Source organism: Electrophorus electricus, chromosome 18, assembly GCF_013358815.1.
Source record: "Electrophorus electricus isolate fEleEle1 chromosome 18, fEleEle1.pri, whole genome shotgun sequence".
Lineage (NCBI taxonomy): Eukaryota > Metazoa > Chordata > Actinopteri > Gymnotiformes > Gymnotidae > Electrophorus > Electrophorus electricus.
The window spans coordinates 2,039,004-2,057,602 of NC_049552.1; the positions used below are offsets into that span (position 1 = coordinate 2,039,004).

Here is an 18,599-nt window from a genome sequence, read left to right on the forward strand (position 1 = left end):
CCTACCAAAACCTCACAAACTACAGCCTACCAAAACCTTACAAACTACAGCCTACCAAAACCTCACAAACTCCAGCCTACCAAAACCTTACAAACTACAGCCTACCAAAACCTCACAAACTACAGCCTACCAAAACCTTACAAACTACAGCCTACCAAAACCTTAATCTTTACTCCAACCTGTCACCCTACCAAAACCTTACAAACTACAGCCTACCAAAACCTTAATCTTTACTCCAACCTGTCACCCTACCAAAACCTTACAAACTCCAGCCTACCAAAACCTTACAAACTACAGCCTACCAAAACCTCACAAACTACAGCCTACCAAAACCTCACAAACTACAGCCTACCGAAACCTTACAAACTACAGCCTACCAAAACCTCACAAACTCCAGCCTACCAAAACCTTACAAACTACAGCCTACCAAAACCTCACAAACTACAGCCTACCAAAACCTTACAAACTACAGCCTACCAAAACCTTAATCTTTACTCCAACCTGTCACCCTACCAAAACCTTACAAACTACAGCCTACCAAAACCTTAATCTTTACTCCAACCTGTCACCCTACCAAAACCTTACAAACTACAGCCTACCAAAACCTTAATCTTTACTCCAACCGGTCACCCTACCAAACCTTACAAACTACAGCCTACAAAAACCTTACAAACTACAGCCTACCAAAACCTTACAAACTACAGCCTACCAAAACCTTAATCTTTACTCCAACCGGTCACCCTACCAAAACCTTACAAACTACAGCCTACCAAAACCTTACAAACTACAGCCTACCAAAGACCTTAGTCTTTACTCCAACCACCTTTACAACTGTACACACCTGTACCTGTTCAGGTGTGTGTATATACACCTGTACACACCGTTACCTGTTTATATGTGTGTATATGCACCTGCACACACCTGTACCTGTTTCCACCAGCGTCCCCTGTGCTGAAATAACACCTAAAGTGTTCATAAAAGTGATTTTCCTATGTGGATAATGTGCTGTTTCTCTTAAAATGAGATGCAAAGTAAATTGAAATTACGCAGCGGTTTCTGGGGAGGAGTCTGAACCGTTAGCCTTCCCCCACCACAACACTCATCCACGTTTTAATCACACAGATATGAACACACGGGGCCCTCGATTAAAAGCTGCCCAGCCACGCATGTTTTATCGATATTTAATATCAGGTTGTGCTGACGAGGCATTTCTCCATTCACCGCGGCCCAAACAAACAACAACAGCTTCATCGATATCATCATGAAAACGCATTACATCGGCGGTTACAGCGCGAATCCACTCCAACAGCCTCTTCTATTTATTAGAAGGTTTGGCAAAGCTGTAGACTGCCTTCTTTAACAACAAACCCCTCCCCCCCAAAAAATGTTTTAAAATTATTTTTCTATGTTAATTCAAATGCAAACTCCAGTAGAAGAACTGGCGTATTTAAGTATTTAACAATCTGCCAAAAAGATTTTCATTAACACAGTTGAGACACTTGCATGTCATGCATAAGAATGTGGGGCAGGTGTGAAGGAAGTGTAAACCTGTGACCCGACCAAATGAACTCGGACAAACACAGCACACTAAATCATTCTTGCGGGAGTGTGTTCTGCGAACACTCTCCAGCAAAGTGTATGTAACGAATGTGGAGACACCAGCTCACGTCTTTACACAGTTTACGAGCAGACGCTGCTCGACCTTACAAAGCAACTGCAGTGTAGCTCCATACGCGAATCTGAGCTCCATTCTGAACGTGATTTGATGATTTGGACAGAATACTAGCATGTGATCACTGACTGACATTAATACACGCATGTGTATGAACATACAAACTGGAACCGGGCAAATCTCCAGACCTGGATAGACGCGAGTGTATGTAGTTTTGAGTCTGAGTTAAGAATCAGATTGGAAGTGTGTGTGTGTGTGTGTGTGTGTGTGTGTGTGTGTGTGTGTCTGTCTGTCAACATGAGTGTTTCAAACATCAGTAGATTTCAAGGAGCTTTAACTTAACAGAGATTGTTATCCGTTTCCAGTTACACTCTTATCTGTCAGTCACTGATTCCTTTCAGAGATGCTGGCTGGAGATGAAGCGAAAAAGTGCTGCTCTCTCTTCACGTGTGCTCTAGTTACTGCTGCTCTCTCTTCATGTGTGCTCTAGTTACTGCTGCTCTCTCTTCATGTGTGTTCTAGTTACTGCTGCTCTCTCTTCATGTGTGTTCTAGTTACTGCTGCTCTCTCTTCACGTGTCTTCTAGTTACTGCTGCTCTCTCTTCATGTGTGTTCTAGTTACTGCTGCTCTCTCTTCATGTGTGTTCTAGTTACTGCTGCTCTCTCTTCACGTGTCTTCTAGTTACTGCTGCTCTCTCTTCACGTGTGCTCTAGTTACTGCTGCTCTCTCTTCACGTGTGCTCTAGTTACTGCTGCTCTCTCTTCTTGTGTGCTCTAGTTACTGCTGCTCTCTCTTCACGTGTGCTCTAGTTACTGCTGCTCTCTCTTCACGTGTGTTCTAGTTACTGCTGCTCTCGCTTCACGTGTGTTCTAGTTACTGCTGCTCTCTCTTCACGTGTCTTCTAGTTACTGCTGCTCTCTCTTCTTGTGTGCTCTAGTTACTGCTGCTCTCTCTTCGTGTCTTCTAGTTACTGCTGCTCTCTCTTCTTGTGTGTTCTAGTGATTGAAGTAACAAAAGGAATCAAACACACAGTTGATTGGATACAGACTCAGCCTGCTTCATGATAACTGCTTAATTTGAAAAATTATTTATTCCCTCACACACACACACACACACACACACACACACACACACGCACACAGCCCAATGACATCACATGATTCCAACAATATGCGTCGTATCATATTTCACAACACCTGATCTCAGATCCAAGCGGCACTGTCTGGTGTACCCAGAACACATCCAGGGCTGTAGAACACATGCTACCTTTACAACCCAGAACACATCCAGGGCTGTAGAACACACGCTACCTTTAAAACCCTTTGAAGGGTACCTTTAAATGAGATTGGGATAAAATCAGAAGACTGGACCCCTTCAGGCTTTTCCAATGAGTTAGTCACTCTTCTTTTTGTGTCGCTCTTACGTGCGTGCATGCGTACGTTCATTTGGGTGACCTGATCAGGACTACCATGATTAGAGTTTATGGGAAGCAGTTTCTGAATAATGCCAAAAAGCACAAAGCATTGAAGACAAAATAATAATAATAATAATAATATTTATATTGGGTGGTCCGGACTCTGGGCTGTGAGGGCATCACACACATAAGTTAACGGAGAACAGCTTTAGAGAGCCTAAGAACAATGTTTATACTTCTCATGCTGCCCGTCAAAAATCAACTAAGCATCGGTTGTCATAGCAATGTGTATTAATAGGTTGTTTTTTTCCTGTCCTGATATTTCAAATGCATTTACAGTAGTGTCACCAGACGTGTCACGGTGTGAAAAGAAAACTGTTAAAAAAAATAGCATTAATATGCTTATATATGAGAAGACCGTTGGGAAGCGTTTCGCCTAAATGGGAAGCACTGTGTGGGATTAGTAGCGGGAGATTGTGAAAGAAGCTGGATAAAGGAAGCAGTTTGTCTAGATTTCAGAGGATAGAGAGGAGGTATTCGCATCTTTGCTTCATAGTCAGGTCCTTTAGCTAAATGCAGGTTGGTTTCTGGAAGAGCATTCCAATCTCACAGACCGTTATGTTATTATCATGCTTTCAGCACAAGGGTCATTTATCACCGTGTAGCGTGGGTGAGTTACGGAGGAATTCCTACAGCTATGACTGTGAATCTTCAGAGAGAAACCTTTGATGGTCACAGCACAGCAAGACAAGATCGACCAGCCTTGACACGAAATCCAGCTTCACTTGTTATGGCAGCAGTTTTATTAAAAGATAGCAAATGTAGATTTATTTAAATAGTTGAGTTAAAGATGGAAAATGAAAGTTATAGGAAGAAGTAATCACATGATGTGAGAAGACAGATTCTAACCTTACAATCACAGACCCTCTGATTACCACCTACAGACACCCACTGACCTTACAGGGAATAGCGTGGATCAATCAGTATTCCATGCACACACACACACACACATACACAGAAACACACACACACACACACACACACACACACACACACATACAAAGAAACACACATACATACACATAAACACATATACACACACGTACACACACACAGATACAGAAACACACACACATACACACACATACACATACACAGAAACACACACACATACACACATACACATAAACACATATACACACACACGTACACACACACATACAGAAACACACACACACATACAGAAACACATACACATAAACACACACACATACACAGAAACACACACACACACACACAGAAACACACACATATACACACACATACACATAAACACACACATAAGCACACATACACACATACACATAAACACATACACACACATATATACACGTACACATATACACACACACACGTACATACACACACAAGTACACACACACACGCACACACATTGGAGTGAGAAGATCATTAAATTACAAAATAGTCCTACTGTACCCTTTACACTATAAATAATCCTTTATTGTTCCGACAAACACTCAATTGCATCAGTAACCATCATTTTACCATTTCTGTCTCACTATTGCATCAGACATTAGAAACAGACATCAAAACCAGTTCTTCATGGCCTCACAGACTACTTGGTGTAAATAAAGTACCAAAGTGTTAGGACACTCTCTGCCTCCTCATTCATCTGATAATCAAGCCGGCCTGCAAGCCCTCACACACCGTGTGCAGTGTAGCGAGTGTAAATAGTGACGCGTGAGACGTTTCTATGGGAACGCGGGAACTCTGTGTGATGCGTACCCAGCGAACTGACCCGAGCCGGGCGGGAACATGGCCGCAGTTAATCAAATGTGCATGTCCCATTTCACTCTTAATTCAGCCCAACAACTTCAGACTCATACAGACACCAGACAAACGTCAAAAGCATAAACTGCTACTAGCTATACAGGCATCACTTCGACATGAAGGCCTCCCTTACGGTATCGTGAGTGTCCAGTGTATTTTGGGCCTTTGAGGCTGCCATAGAAATTGCATTGCTCATATTTCACTTTGACAGTCTAGAAAAAGAAACAATATACTGATTATCATATCAGTGTTATTCATTTATATCTTAATTAATTAATTAATTACTCAGGTTAACCTGAGTAAGTGATACTGTCTTTCACTTGTCTTTAAACCGGTCCTTTCATCCGAGTACTGAACAGGCACTGTGCAGCCCAGGTGCTTACTGGGAGGAGTGGGTGGACTGGTCTGTCTGCACATTCCCAGAGCACAGTGCTAATGGGAAACGAATGCATGACTTTATTTGTAATGATGTTCATTTCTAATTCGTGACTTTTAAAAGAGAGTCTGTGAGTCCGTGAACTCGTGTGTAAATGTTTTTGTGAATGTGTGAGTCTCCATGGGTGGGTTTGTTTAGATCGGCCTACTGTGTGACAAATGCATCTCAGCACTTAAATCCCATTTCTGATCATTTAATATGGGAACACACACAGGGACAAAATGATAATTTATACAGTAAAATCCTGTAAGATGTTAAAATATCTTCAAATAAAAAGTATCCTACATGAAGTCGTCAGCGTTGACCCCACCAGTACAACGAGCCAAATGGCGCGAAAAAGCTCCAGTCTGTGAGTGATTGATTGAGTCATTTTACACACTGCCCTGTAAGCTGCAGTTTCAGATACTCCAGCCTTGTTACGCAACCTTCATGACAGGAATCTCGCCTTAAACGACCAGGGTCATGACCCCGATGCCGTGACTGACCTCGGCTGTCCGCACGTCCTGTTCTCTGGTTCAGGTGGCACAGGTATCCCCAGCAGGGAGAACGTGTGATCAGGACCAATGACGCACGCTTTCCGTCAGGGTCATAGAGGCGACGTGTCGTACACTGGGTCTACCACAGGACGAGGCCCGTACAACCAGACAAGACGCTGTCCTGCAAACTACACGTTGGCAAACTGCTTCTCACCCCTGAAGGCAAAGTGAGTTTTACAGTCATCTTTTGTTCTTCTTCCTTCACCAACATCTCCCTCTTTATGCATATTTGGCCGGTGCAGGAAAATGTTCTCTTGTCTGAGCTGTCGGTGGGTGCACGATGGAGACCACAGGGCAGCCAATGAAAAGGTGACTCACAGCACATTAGCGTAATGGGATTAGATCCAGCAGAGGGACGGTGGTCTGGGGACCAGGTGCTCCGGGTAGGATGAGATGTGCAGACTTCACAATCTCAGCAGAAGAACTCTGGCACTGACCGTCGGCAAACTGACTCATCACAGTAAAGTCTAGATAATGATCTCGGAGGTGTACCAAAGGAGGAACACGGAACTAAACGGACTGGTTTTGTTTAAGCGATGGCTGGGAGCACAGTTGGAATAGCGAGACACTGTCAGGAGTCTGAGTCTCTCCCAGCTGAGATCAGGAGTCAGAGTGAATTAGTACCATATTAATTCATAAAAGATATGAATAACTGTATAATGGCTTTATATAACCAAACACAGCTGGGTGTGGCGCAGTTCTGAGAAAGGTATTGATAAAGGTATTGATAAAGGTATTGCTAAGGTATTGATAAGGTATAGATAAGGTATTGATAAGGTATTGATAACGGTATTGATAAACCCTTTGAAATGCCTGGATTTCTGCAGGATTGTCTCCTAATGTGGTGTGATCTGCTTCTAAGTGGTCAAAATGAAATGTTTAATAAACGGTTTTAATAAACCAGAGACACAACATTTTATGGCCATATCTTGATTGAAGATATGATTGAAGCAGTCTGGGTTATAGATAGAAAAAATGCGTAAGGTGCTAGGAAACCTCTTTTAGTAAATAACTGCAGTTGAGTGTTCGTCAGCTCAGGTGTGGCTTTTTTCTGTTGCAATGTGGAACAATCAAAGGAGAACTCAGAGGACCTCAGGAGAAAAGTTGTTGACTGTAATAAGACTGGAAGTGCTTCCAAATGCAGTTTCTGGCACTTGTCCGTCTGTTAGGAAACAGCTTGTTTTCAATCTGGGAGAGTGTCAGTACAGTTGCTTCTTGGCCTAGGAGAGCGAATCCTCTAAACGTCGGCACACATGAGCAACGTGGAGGTGTCAGACAACAGACAAACACCCCTGAGGTAAAAAAGAACATCTCTAAAGCCTGCAGTGCTACTCAACTTCGGGTCATCACACGGAAAACTGCAGCTAGACAGGAAAAAAACACATTACTGCCCATCTCAAGTTTTCCAAGTTTTTCGGCTGGATGTGTGATATCACAAAGGTGAAGTGAGGCTAAGATGTAATTTGTAGGTAGCTGGCAAATGATATTTTGGTACCGTATCGAATCTGGAATTCTATTTCCATCAGTGGCCTTCACAATATTAAACTGTTTGTTCAAGAGAGAATAAAGAAGTCACACTGTAACATACTGGGGCTGATTCTGCTTAAACAATATTTTCTGTATCATTGTGACAAATGGTGGTACGATCAGATTTGAAGTTTATATGGAACTCGAGGTGACTACAAAGAGTTCACTAACTTTTACAGCAACTGTCATAGGCACTACAGAAGATTTGCTGGAGCACATAAAAGGGTTAAAGTGTTTTAGAATCTTCATATGCCAAATAGAGCTATGGCGTTGTGAAAGAAAAGTGTGTGTGAGTTTGACCCTGATGCTACAAAACACTAAAAACAAGACTTCTTTCTCTTTCTCCCTCTTTTCTTCACACACACACACACACAAACACACACACACACACACACACACACGCGCGCGCTCGCGCACGCGCGCACACACATGCACACCATGAAATCCCTGTCATTTTGCACTGCTGGTCAGACTCCTGTTGTTAGCAATTTCTTGCCAAAATGAGGGAAAATTACAAGCTTCCCTCACGACTAACAGAAGCTCAAGGAGATCAGAAATGAGAACACAGACATGGCGACCCTCAAGGTCAGGTCAAGGACTTGAAATGCTAACTAATTCCGCCCCAGTAGGCTATAAACCATGGAGCTAAACAACAGCACAGCAAGGCCCTTCCTGAACACTCAGGCCCAAACCACACATAATCACTGGTTTCCCATCTCTAAGAAAGCAGTTTACATTTCTGGGCAAATCCCACTAGCTCGTAGCACACTGCCAACTCACTCTGTAAAGTGTAGTAATTATGGGATGTTGAATGTATTAACCTCTACAACAGAAGTTGTTTGCTTGTTCTTTGGCAGATCAACCAAACTGCATCACGTATGTTTTTAGACATCCTTGGTTGATGCACTTCCAAATTTCAAAATGTGAACCCACTGAACTTCACAAGTTAAGATACATTCATCCACCAGGATTGTGTGATACAGACAAGAGGAACAAAACAACGGAACATTTGGTAACAATATGTGCTTTTCAAATGGTCTTCACCATCTAACAGTGCAATGACCTCATATCATGATGCTATGACCTCATATAACAACGCAGTGACCTCATATCATGATGATTTGACCTCATATAACAACGCAGTGGCCTCATATCACAAAGCAGTGTCCTTATATCACGATGCTATGACCTCATATAACAATGCAGTGACCTCATATCGCAAAGCAGTGCCCTCATATCACGATGCTATGACCTCATATAACAATGCAGTGACCTCTTATCACAATGCTGTGACCTCATATAACAATGCAGTGACCTCATATCACAATGCTGTGACCTCATCTGACAATGCAGTGACCTTATATCACAATGCTGTGACCTCATCTGACAATGCAGTGACCTCATCTGAAAGAGCAGTGAACTCGACTTCAGCATCTTTCAACCTTACCTCCACCTGTTCCGCCTGTAGCATAAGGTCAGCAACCATTTCGCTATATGTAAGACAGAATGGAAAAACCCACTGACTCAAAACTCACTTGCAGGAAACAGAGGAGCAGGTAGAGTGAAGCTTCCTCAACCTAAAAAACAAACTTCCTCAGCCTAAAAACATTTTCCCGCATGAGCCACTGGGAAATCCGTCATTTATCTTGGACTTAAGACTGTGCTTGTTGGGTAAAAGTACTGTACCATGATTACACCGTTACATATTAGGATTGCAATATGTCTTTGTAGTGTATTAAGGGAAGTCGAAGGTTGACATATTGGTGATTTTTTACATGACATAGTTACACAATGGTCCACATTAGGACATTTATGACATAGTTACACAATGCTCCACATTAGGTTTTATTAGAATCCCTTAGGTTTGTTGGGACATGAACATGCAGTGATTCATCTGAACAGATAAAGAGAACTCATCTGGAATGTCTGGGTTTGAAAAGGATGCGCACATCAAACGATTTACAAAAAAAATGTAAGTTGCATATTTTACCTTTGTGCAATATCAGTACTGAAAGGTCCATACTGCAATACAGTTCAGAAACAATATATCGTTCATCCCTATGCTGCAGGCTAAGCCAATGATAATGCAGAACCCTGTGGCATGAACCATGGCCCCTCCCTCGCCTGTGCGCCAGTTAAAAACCCTCCACATGTCCAGCATGCTGCATTTACACGGTTTACACTGTGTTCATCCTGTGTTTATGCTGTGCTTATGTTCTGCTTATGCTGTGTTTACGCTGTGTTTATGCTGTGCTTATGTTGTGCTTATGCTGTGTTTATGCTGTGCTTATGTTGTGCTTATGCTGTGTTTATGCTGTGTTTACGCTGTGCTTATGTTGTGCTTATGCTGTGTTTATGCTGTGTTTACGCTGTGCTTATGTTGTGCTTATGCTGTGTTTATGCTGTGCTTATGCTGTGCTTATGCTGTGTTTACGCTGTGTTTATGCTGTGCTTATGCTGTGTTTATGCTGTTTACGCTGTGTTTATGCTGTTTATGCTGTGCTTATGTTGTGCTTATGCTGTGTTTACACTGTGTTTACGCTGTGCTTATGTTGTGCTTATGCTGTGTTTATGCTGTGTTTATGCTGTGCTTATGCTGTGTTTACGCTGTGTTTATGCTGTGCTTATGGTGTGCTTATGCTGTGTTTACGCTGTTTATGCTGTGTTTACGCTGTTTATGCTGTGCTTATGGTGTGCTTATGCTGCGTTTACGCTGTGTTTACGCTGTTTATGCTGTGCTTAAGGTGTGCTTATGCTGTGTTTACGCTGTGTTTATGCTGTTTACGCTGTGTTTATGCTGTGTTTATGCTGTGCTTATGTTGTGCTTATGCTGTGTTTATGCTGTGTTTATGCTGTGCTTATGTTGTGCTTATGCTGTGTTTATGCTGTGTTTATGCTGTGCTTATGCTGTGTTTACGCTGTGTTTATGCTGCATTTGTGCTGTGTTTACACTGTGTTTATGCTGCGTTTATGCTGTGCAGTGGACACAGTTAAACATCTCCGCTTGCTTTATTAGCCATGCTGGTCTGTGATCTCCTGTATGATGTCCTTACTCAGGTTCCTGAGTAACAGAATGGAGGAGAGAACAGTAAAAGCATCTTTTGATGGGCACTGAACCTTGTGACCTCTCTGCTGAGCAGACTGTATAGCAGTGTTACAGAACATTAACCGTCTGCCAGATGGGGTGAGTGACCCAGCAGAACAGGCGTGTCGCTGGTGCAGGAACCAAACGGGATGCGCTGTGCTCTTCTAACAGTCTAATAATGAAAAAAGAAAAAAAACATTGCAATTATTTTGTCCTGATACTGTGAATGTTGCAATCAAAAGTTCAGTTAATGGGCACATTGTACGACTGAATGCATAATCACAGCACACGCTGCACGGCCGTGGCCACGCCCTCCCTTCCCACCCCCACTGCCGACCGCCCAATCAGTGCACAGCTTCCACGGCCTTCTCAGCACCAAGCTCCACCCCCTCACACCTGTTTTTGGTCTCTCGTGTCCTCGTTTTCTAAACTAAAACACTTGGTTTTATTTTCTTTGTTTTTTGTTTTGACATTATTTAATGTTGTTTTGGTGCTTGTTTACTGCACTAACGGTTCCTGCTGGTCTTAAATTTTGGAAGCTGGATTGCAGTCGGTTGGTTTGGGTTCTCTGGCTATGCTTCTACGCCACAGTGAATTAGACGACAGATTCTCTCCTCTCCTCTTTTCTCTTCACCGTGCTGGGTAAAGCAGACTAGGCAGAAAAGTCTGTTTTGAAATTAAGCAGCTCAGTCAGTTCAGAACAGAACCAATCGGCTCTGACAGGGAGCAAGAAACGTTCTGACTACATTAAAGAGGAATATGTTTTCCTATAGGGTTAAAGTTATGGATAGGGTTAAGGTTAGGGTTAGGGATAGGGTTAGTGTTGGGGTCAGGGTTAGGGTTAGAGTTGGGGTCAGGGTTAGGGTTAGAGTTGGGGTTAGGGATAGGGTTAATGTTAGCTTAGGGATAGGGTTAGGGTTAGGGTTGGGGTTAGGGTTAGGGTTGGGGTTAGGGTTAGGGTTAAGGTTAGGGTTAGGGTTAAGGTTAGGGTTAGGGTTAGGGTTAGAGTAAATAAGTAAATAGGGTTAGGGTTAGGGTTAGAGTTGGGGTTAGGGATAGGGTTAATGTTAGGTTAGGGTTAGGGTTAGGGTTAGGGATAGGGTTAATGTTAGGTTAGTGTTAGGGTTAGGGTTAGGGTTAGGGATAGGTTAGTGTTAGGGTTAGGGTTAGGGTTAGGGTTAGGGTTAGGTTAGGGTTAGTGTTAGGGTTAGGGTTAGGGTTAGGGTTAGGGTTAGGGTTAGGGTTAGGGTTAGGGTTAGGGATAGGTTAGTGTTAGGGTTAGGGTTAGCGTTAGAGTAAATAAGTAAATAAGGGGAATAATCACTATTTTATATCTTTTAGTTGCATGCCGCTTACAGTATGAAAAAGTATTTGGACATTTTGGTTCACATAAATTTTCTTCTTTTGTCAGGTCAAATTGGCTTCATCGGTGCTGTTCAGACACCATGAACTCTTACATTAGTAACTGAGGATCAATTAAAGATGTAGACAATTAGGTTATTTCCTTTTTTAAATTTAAAACAACAGCTATTTTTTTAACTGTCCACTGTTGGCAGGGGTCTCTTTTGCTGCGGATATTATGAGACAGGATCTAACCGCAGAAAAAAGAGGCCAGTGTATTCTGGCTGACTGCCAACCGAGCAGAATTCATTTTCTGTATGACTCCCCAGAAAGGAACCAAATGTTACAGTGAACAGAACTAAATTCAGTGCAAAATATCAGGGGGAGAGAGAGACAGACAGACTGAGAGTGAGACAGAGAGCAGGAGAGACAGAGAGTGAGAGAGTGAGACAGAGTGGGAGAGACAGTGATAGATACTGCCCTACACATGCAGAACATCCTGCCCCCACAATCCTGGTTTTGTGATTTGAACAAATGATTCTGAATGCCTCTCAGAACTCCAGTGTTCAGCTCGTGCATCTCGGCTATCACCCGATGGCGTGGCTCTAATCTGGCCAGGAGACGTCATTACCACTACGACTTTGGGGGACAAACTCACAGCAGAAATCATTAAGCCGTCAGCAAACACTGCAGTCTGTTTGATTTCTGACGTGGTATTTACTTGCTGTGTTCACTGTTTAAATCCTTCCACCATCGATGTGTGTTTAAAAAAAATCTAACAAGTGATCTGTTTCAGGGACGAGTACCCGTGACAGTACCCATGTTACAGTACCCATGTTACAATATCCTGTTACAGTACCCGTTACAGTACCCAATTACAATATCCATGTTACAGTACCCATGTTTAAGTACCCGTTACAGTACCCCTGTTACAATATCCTGTTACAGTATCCTGTTACAGTACCCGTTACAGTACCCATGTTACAATATCCTGTTACAGTACCCCTGTTACAGTACCCAATTACAATACCCATGTTACAGTACCCATGTTCCAGTACCCGTTACAGTACCCAGGTTCCAAGGCCCCTGCTCTAGTAGACACACTACACTGCTAGACTAAGCAACAGCTCACAGGCTTTTTGCTATCAAGAAAGACTCAAGTGCAGAGGTCACCATCTGAATTATTTATTTCCCATTTAGTTTTCCCTCTCTACTTCTCTCTAAGGGCCGAGTTCCAGCACTGCAGCAGCTCCTCTGTGCACAGTCTGCTCATCTGGAATATACTGCATGCACATTTTTTATATATGAGAATATGTAGCAAGATACGCTGTTAATAAAATAAGGTATAGTGACTGCAACATTGGCAGGGTTCCAGGTTTAATCCATCCAGTCCAGACCTGTCCAGACCTGACCCGTCCTCTCTAGAACTATCCAGATCTGACCCGTCCTCTCTAGAACTATCCAGATCTGACGTGTCCTCTCTAGAACTATCCAGATCTGACCCGTCCTCTCTAGAACTATCCAGACCTGACGTGTCCTCTCTAGAACTATCCAGATCTGACCCGTCCTCTCTAGAACTATCCAGACCTGACGTGTCCTCTCTAGAACTATCTAGATCTGACCCGTCCTCTCTAGAACTATCCAGACCTGACGTGCCCTCTCTAGAACTATCCAGACTTGAGGTGTCCTCTCTAGAACTATCCAGACCTGATGTGTCCTCTCTGGAACTATCCAGACCTTTTTTTGTTTCTTACATTGGGGAAGTGAGCTTTTCCCCCCTGAATGGTTTGAGGCGTCTGCCTGGCCAACAACACTCAGCCAGCGTCATAGTGATGTGGAACACAGGCCACGTCTGTCTGCACAGCTGAGGATTAGAATTCAGTGCAGATGTAAGCTATTCCACACACAGACCAGAATCTCCATACTCACACACACACATGCACACACACACACACACACACACATACACACACACACACACACATACACACACACACACACATACACACACAGACACACACGCACACTCATGCACACACACACACACACACACAGACACACACACATACACACACAGACACACACACACACATACACACACACACACACACACACACACATACACACACAGACACACACGCACACTCATGCACACACACACACACACACACACGCACACTCATGCACACACACACACAGACACACACACGCACACTCATGCACACACACGCACACAGACACACACACGCACACTCATGCACACACACGCACACAGACACACACACGCACACTCATGCACACACACACACACAGACACACACACGCACACTCATGCACACACACACAGACACACACGCACACTCATGCACACACACGCACACAGACACACGCACACTCATGCATACACACACACACAGACACACACACGCACACTCATGCACACACACACACACAGACACACACGCACACTCATGCACACACACACACACAGACACACACACGCACACTCATGCACACACACACACACACACACGCACACTCATGCACACACACACACACACACATACACACATACACACACAGACACACACGCACACAGACACACACACGCACACTCATGCACACACACGCACACAGACACACACACGCACACTCATGCACACACACACACACACACACACACACGCACACTCATGCACACACACACAGACACACACGCACACTCATGCACACACACGCACACAGACACACACGCACACTCATGCATACACACACACACAGACACACACACGCACACTCATGCACACACACACACAGACACACACACGCACACTCATGCACACACACACCCTAAACACACACACACCCTAAACACACACACACACACACACACACACACATACCCTAAACACACACACACACACACACACATACCCTAAACACACACACACACACACCCTAAACACACACACACACACCCTAAACACACACACACACCCTAAACACACAGCTCTCTCACAAACTCAATTCACACAAACCCTCTCACTTCCTCCCCTTCTGTCTTACATATTCGTGCTTTCCACGTTCTTCTCACAAACACAAAGCAACACACTTTAACTCAGTACCTGTCCGAATTGCACCTATTAAAACTCCAACTGCCATTTTCTCCAAATCCCTGAACAAGTGGCCAAGGCGGTTGATGTGCGTGCCCACTAAATCTCGCTGTAGGACTCACGTTCATATTCGAGTGGTGAAAGTTGAGGTAAAGGCGGGTCATCTCAGCTGACATCAACGCCCTTAGTGGCTGCAGTCTCGCGGCCACCAGAGCGCCCGCGCTCTTCTCAGCGCAGGTAACAAAATACGCACGTTATGATAATCGTGTGGCCTCTGTCACATACGCGCGACATGTGAAACCACGTGAGATTACGAGAGAAAGACGGAGAGATCCCCCCCCCCCCCCGCAGCACGTGCGGGTGCGCCACGCTAGGAAGGTTAAATCACGAGCCGTTCAAATAGCAGGAGGAGACAAAGGTTAGGTGACGGGGACAGAAGTGAATTTGCCGCGAGCGACCATCCTCGCGCGACTTACCTCCGAGGAGGATCACTACAGAATGCAGCGCGTAGAGACGCAACATGTTTGCTTCAGCCCGGTTAAAAACTTCCATCGGAGAGAGTGAGGAAAAGGCAATGCAGCGGTCGGAACCGGCGACTCGGCGGGTCTCGCGTCAACCCGTCGTGCCCTTAAACGTGAAATCCGCGGAGGCTCGCGCCTACGGGCGCTAAAGGTCCCATTGCTCAGTCCAGTTATTCATCAACGCGCCCGTCATGCAGCTTGCGGAGACCACGGCGGACCAACTTATGTCCGCGATAGATGTCGACTTGATTACGTAGAATTTATTGTCTAAATGTCCTCCGTAGTATATCCAGTATGTCTGTAATGCCGCTGAAGGTTTACTGGCGTTGGCTCGTTCCGTTATACCCCCGAGCTCGTGCTTTCGATCGTTTCTCAATGCGCTTTTTTTTTTTTTACGTGGATCCGTTTCAAGAGTTTCTCGCTTCCGAAATAATCCGTCGGAAAGACCCCGTTGTTTCGGCGTGTGTGTGGATGTGAGCAAACGCGTCCCCGCTACCTAAAGCCCCTGCGCGGTGATCCAAAACTCCGCCGAGACCACTGTACTGTGGTTACTACTGAGACCTCCCTGCGCGCTCTCCTCCCCGGCGGCGCGTAACGCGTGTGCGCTAGCGCGAGCGGGGCTGTGTGGAGTCGAGCTCGGTGTAAATCAGGTTGCTGCTATCACCGAACTTTCCCCCACTAACACTAAACAGACACCAAACGCGTCCATCAGTCTCTCGAAGGAGCGCACTGGCGGGGTTCTCCGTAAGACTGAGTTAATACATCACCAACGGGAATAAACACTCCGCTCTTATTTTTTCAAAGGAGAGCATAACGTCGTAGAAAAAAAACGCATCGAACGATGTGGTAAGCGGGCAGACAGCCCACGGTAACGCGTCAAAGTGTCGACCGGCGTTCAGACTGAACTAACGAGTTTGCGGTGTTAAGGGGCCAAGTGGGTCTTTCGTCACTCGATCCCCGCACAGACACTGGCGACCGGGAGCACAGCTTCTGGTGAAAGTCTGAAGACACCTGAGGTGGACGCATGCACAAGCGCCCTCACCCCACAACTGATTTACATCAAAATCATTCATCAAGAATTGGATGAAATTGGATATTGTTTAATCAAACGGCAAATCCAAGCTACAATTGAATTCCGGTTGTCAAATGACAAATATTCATATTATCTTCATATCATACATCTTCATATTCTGAAAAAAAAATTCATAAAATTTGGGAGGTTTACAATAAGCGAAATCAAACAGCAGCTTATTTCATTATTTCAGTGTCAGTTACACAGAGCGGGCTGCGTTTTCGTTGTTCTGTTTGCACTATTAAGAAGCAGAAAATAGTTCTTTTTGGTACGGTTATAACGGACTGACAGCGAAACAAGGACGACCCCCTGTGGATGTAGGACACTTTTAGGGTTCTACGCGACCACATCTGGCACGCCTGATATGCACAACACCACAGGTCTTTGTTAATAAGCTGGTGTGTGTGTGTGTGTGTGTGATAGAGAGAGCGAGAACCCTGTAAGGTGAACAGCCTTTAACACGCAAGCCTGGGATCATCACGACCAAAGATTGCTTAGCTGTTTCCCCACAGATATTTTTGGTATTTGTGTAAATGCGCACCGAAACACACCAGTCTTTTTAAATCATACCTTTAACAATTAAACCTTTAAGAAGCTGTGATTGGCTGGTGGCGCATGGCCCCGCCCACCTCAAAGCCTATAGGTGAGTTAGAGCCATAAAGACAAACGCATATGTGCCTGCTGTTCACTAACAGCTATTCTTTATAAACCTCACCATACTGGCAGCAAAACAAAAGGATTTCAATGTCTGAAAATGTTTCAGGCCCCCGAGATACCTGTTCTGAAAGCAGAAACATATTTTTGAGTAGGAAACACCGCTTTTGTCTTAAAGCTGAATTTGGGTGCTTGTTGGGTTAGAAGTACCACCTCCCTTGTGTACGTGTGTGAGGAGTTTACATGTTAAACCAACACTAGGAGTTGCAGTGGAGCTAGTCGCAACTACAAGGAGACAGTGCCACCTTCCACCAACTCACATAAACACATGCCAGCAAACAAACTAAGCACAGAGGCATAACGGGACCCGGCTCAATGCCGTCAGTTGCACGCGTTGCCGGCGTTCCTAGTGATCAGGCACGTTTCTCCCTGTTTAATGATATAGGTAATCCTTCGGAAGGATACTGAGATGGAGAGTGCACTTGAGCGATGGTCTGGCGGAGGGTAGATGGCAGCCGCAGGCACAGATCCCCGGTGCCCACACCCGAGGGCCCACGGTAGCAGCCTGGCCTTTGATGCCGGCCATTTCTGTCAGGAGTATTTGCTGGCCAGCATAAAAAGCACAAAGTTTACACGAGTCTTTCCTGGAATGCACCATTATTGCTTTTGTAGGAGTGTGTCTATTCGTACACTAGAGTTTGTTTCATTATTACTAAAAAAGATAAAGTCCAATCCACTTGTGGGCCTAGAAACGGCCCAGACCCACTAACATAGCCCTGGGTAATATTTTATCCTAACAAAGAATCGTACAAAGTCACCTAAACATCACCAAGCGGCAGTGAAAGTAATCGGTTGTAGGTTTAGCATCAGTGATCGGGCACCTTGGTGAGGGCCCATAACAGCTAATCAGATCTGTCATATCAGGAAATCTTTTGTACTGTATGAATTGGGACTTTCACAACACTGTGTTCCAGTTTTCTCATTACAGCATAACGAGTGTAAATATAATTACACAGTAGTGAGTGTCGTAGTAGCAAAATCACATACTGTAATTGCTCAATATATGTCCATGCAGTCGTGAGACAGGCGTGATAAACCATCCGTGATCAGCTCTCTGTACGACTACACCTACCTGCAACTACACCAACTACCCTTACAACGGCTATCTCATAATAAACATTGATTTGGAAATATTATTATACCTTTAATTATAGATTACATAGCCAAAATGTAATAGGTTTAGGCATTCTAGTTCGTAATTACACGTCTAATTTATTTGTTAATTATTTATATAAACTATTGTAATTAATGAATGAATTAGTAGTAAACGACATTTAATTGGTTGTGTTTCGTTTACAGAATGGGTAACAGGAATG

General features: G+C 44.3%; 1 protein-coding gene across 1 annotated transcript in view; it reads right to left on the reverse strand.

The window, feature by feature from the left end:
- si:dkeyp-14d3.1 (transmembrane protein 132C) overlaps positions 1–16,373 on the reverse strand; it is a 176,092-nt gene extending 159,719 nt beyond the window's left edge. The window contains exon 1 of the mRNA XM_035536530.1: positions 15,453–16,373. Within this exon, the coding sequence (XP_035392423.1) occupies positions 15,453–15,528 (76 nt within the window). The 5' untranslated portion in view covers positions 15,529–16,373. The remainder of the gene's footprint in view (positions 1–15,452) is intronic.
- Between the last annotated feature and the right edge of the window lie 2,226 nt (positions 16,374–18,599).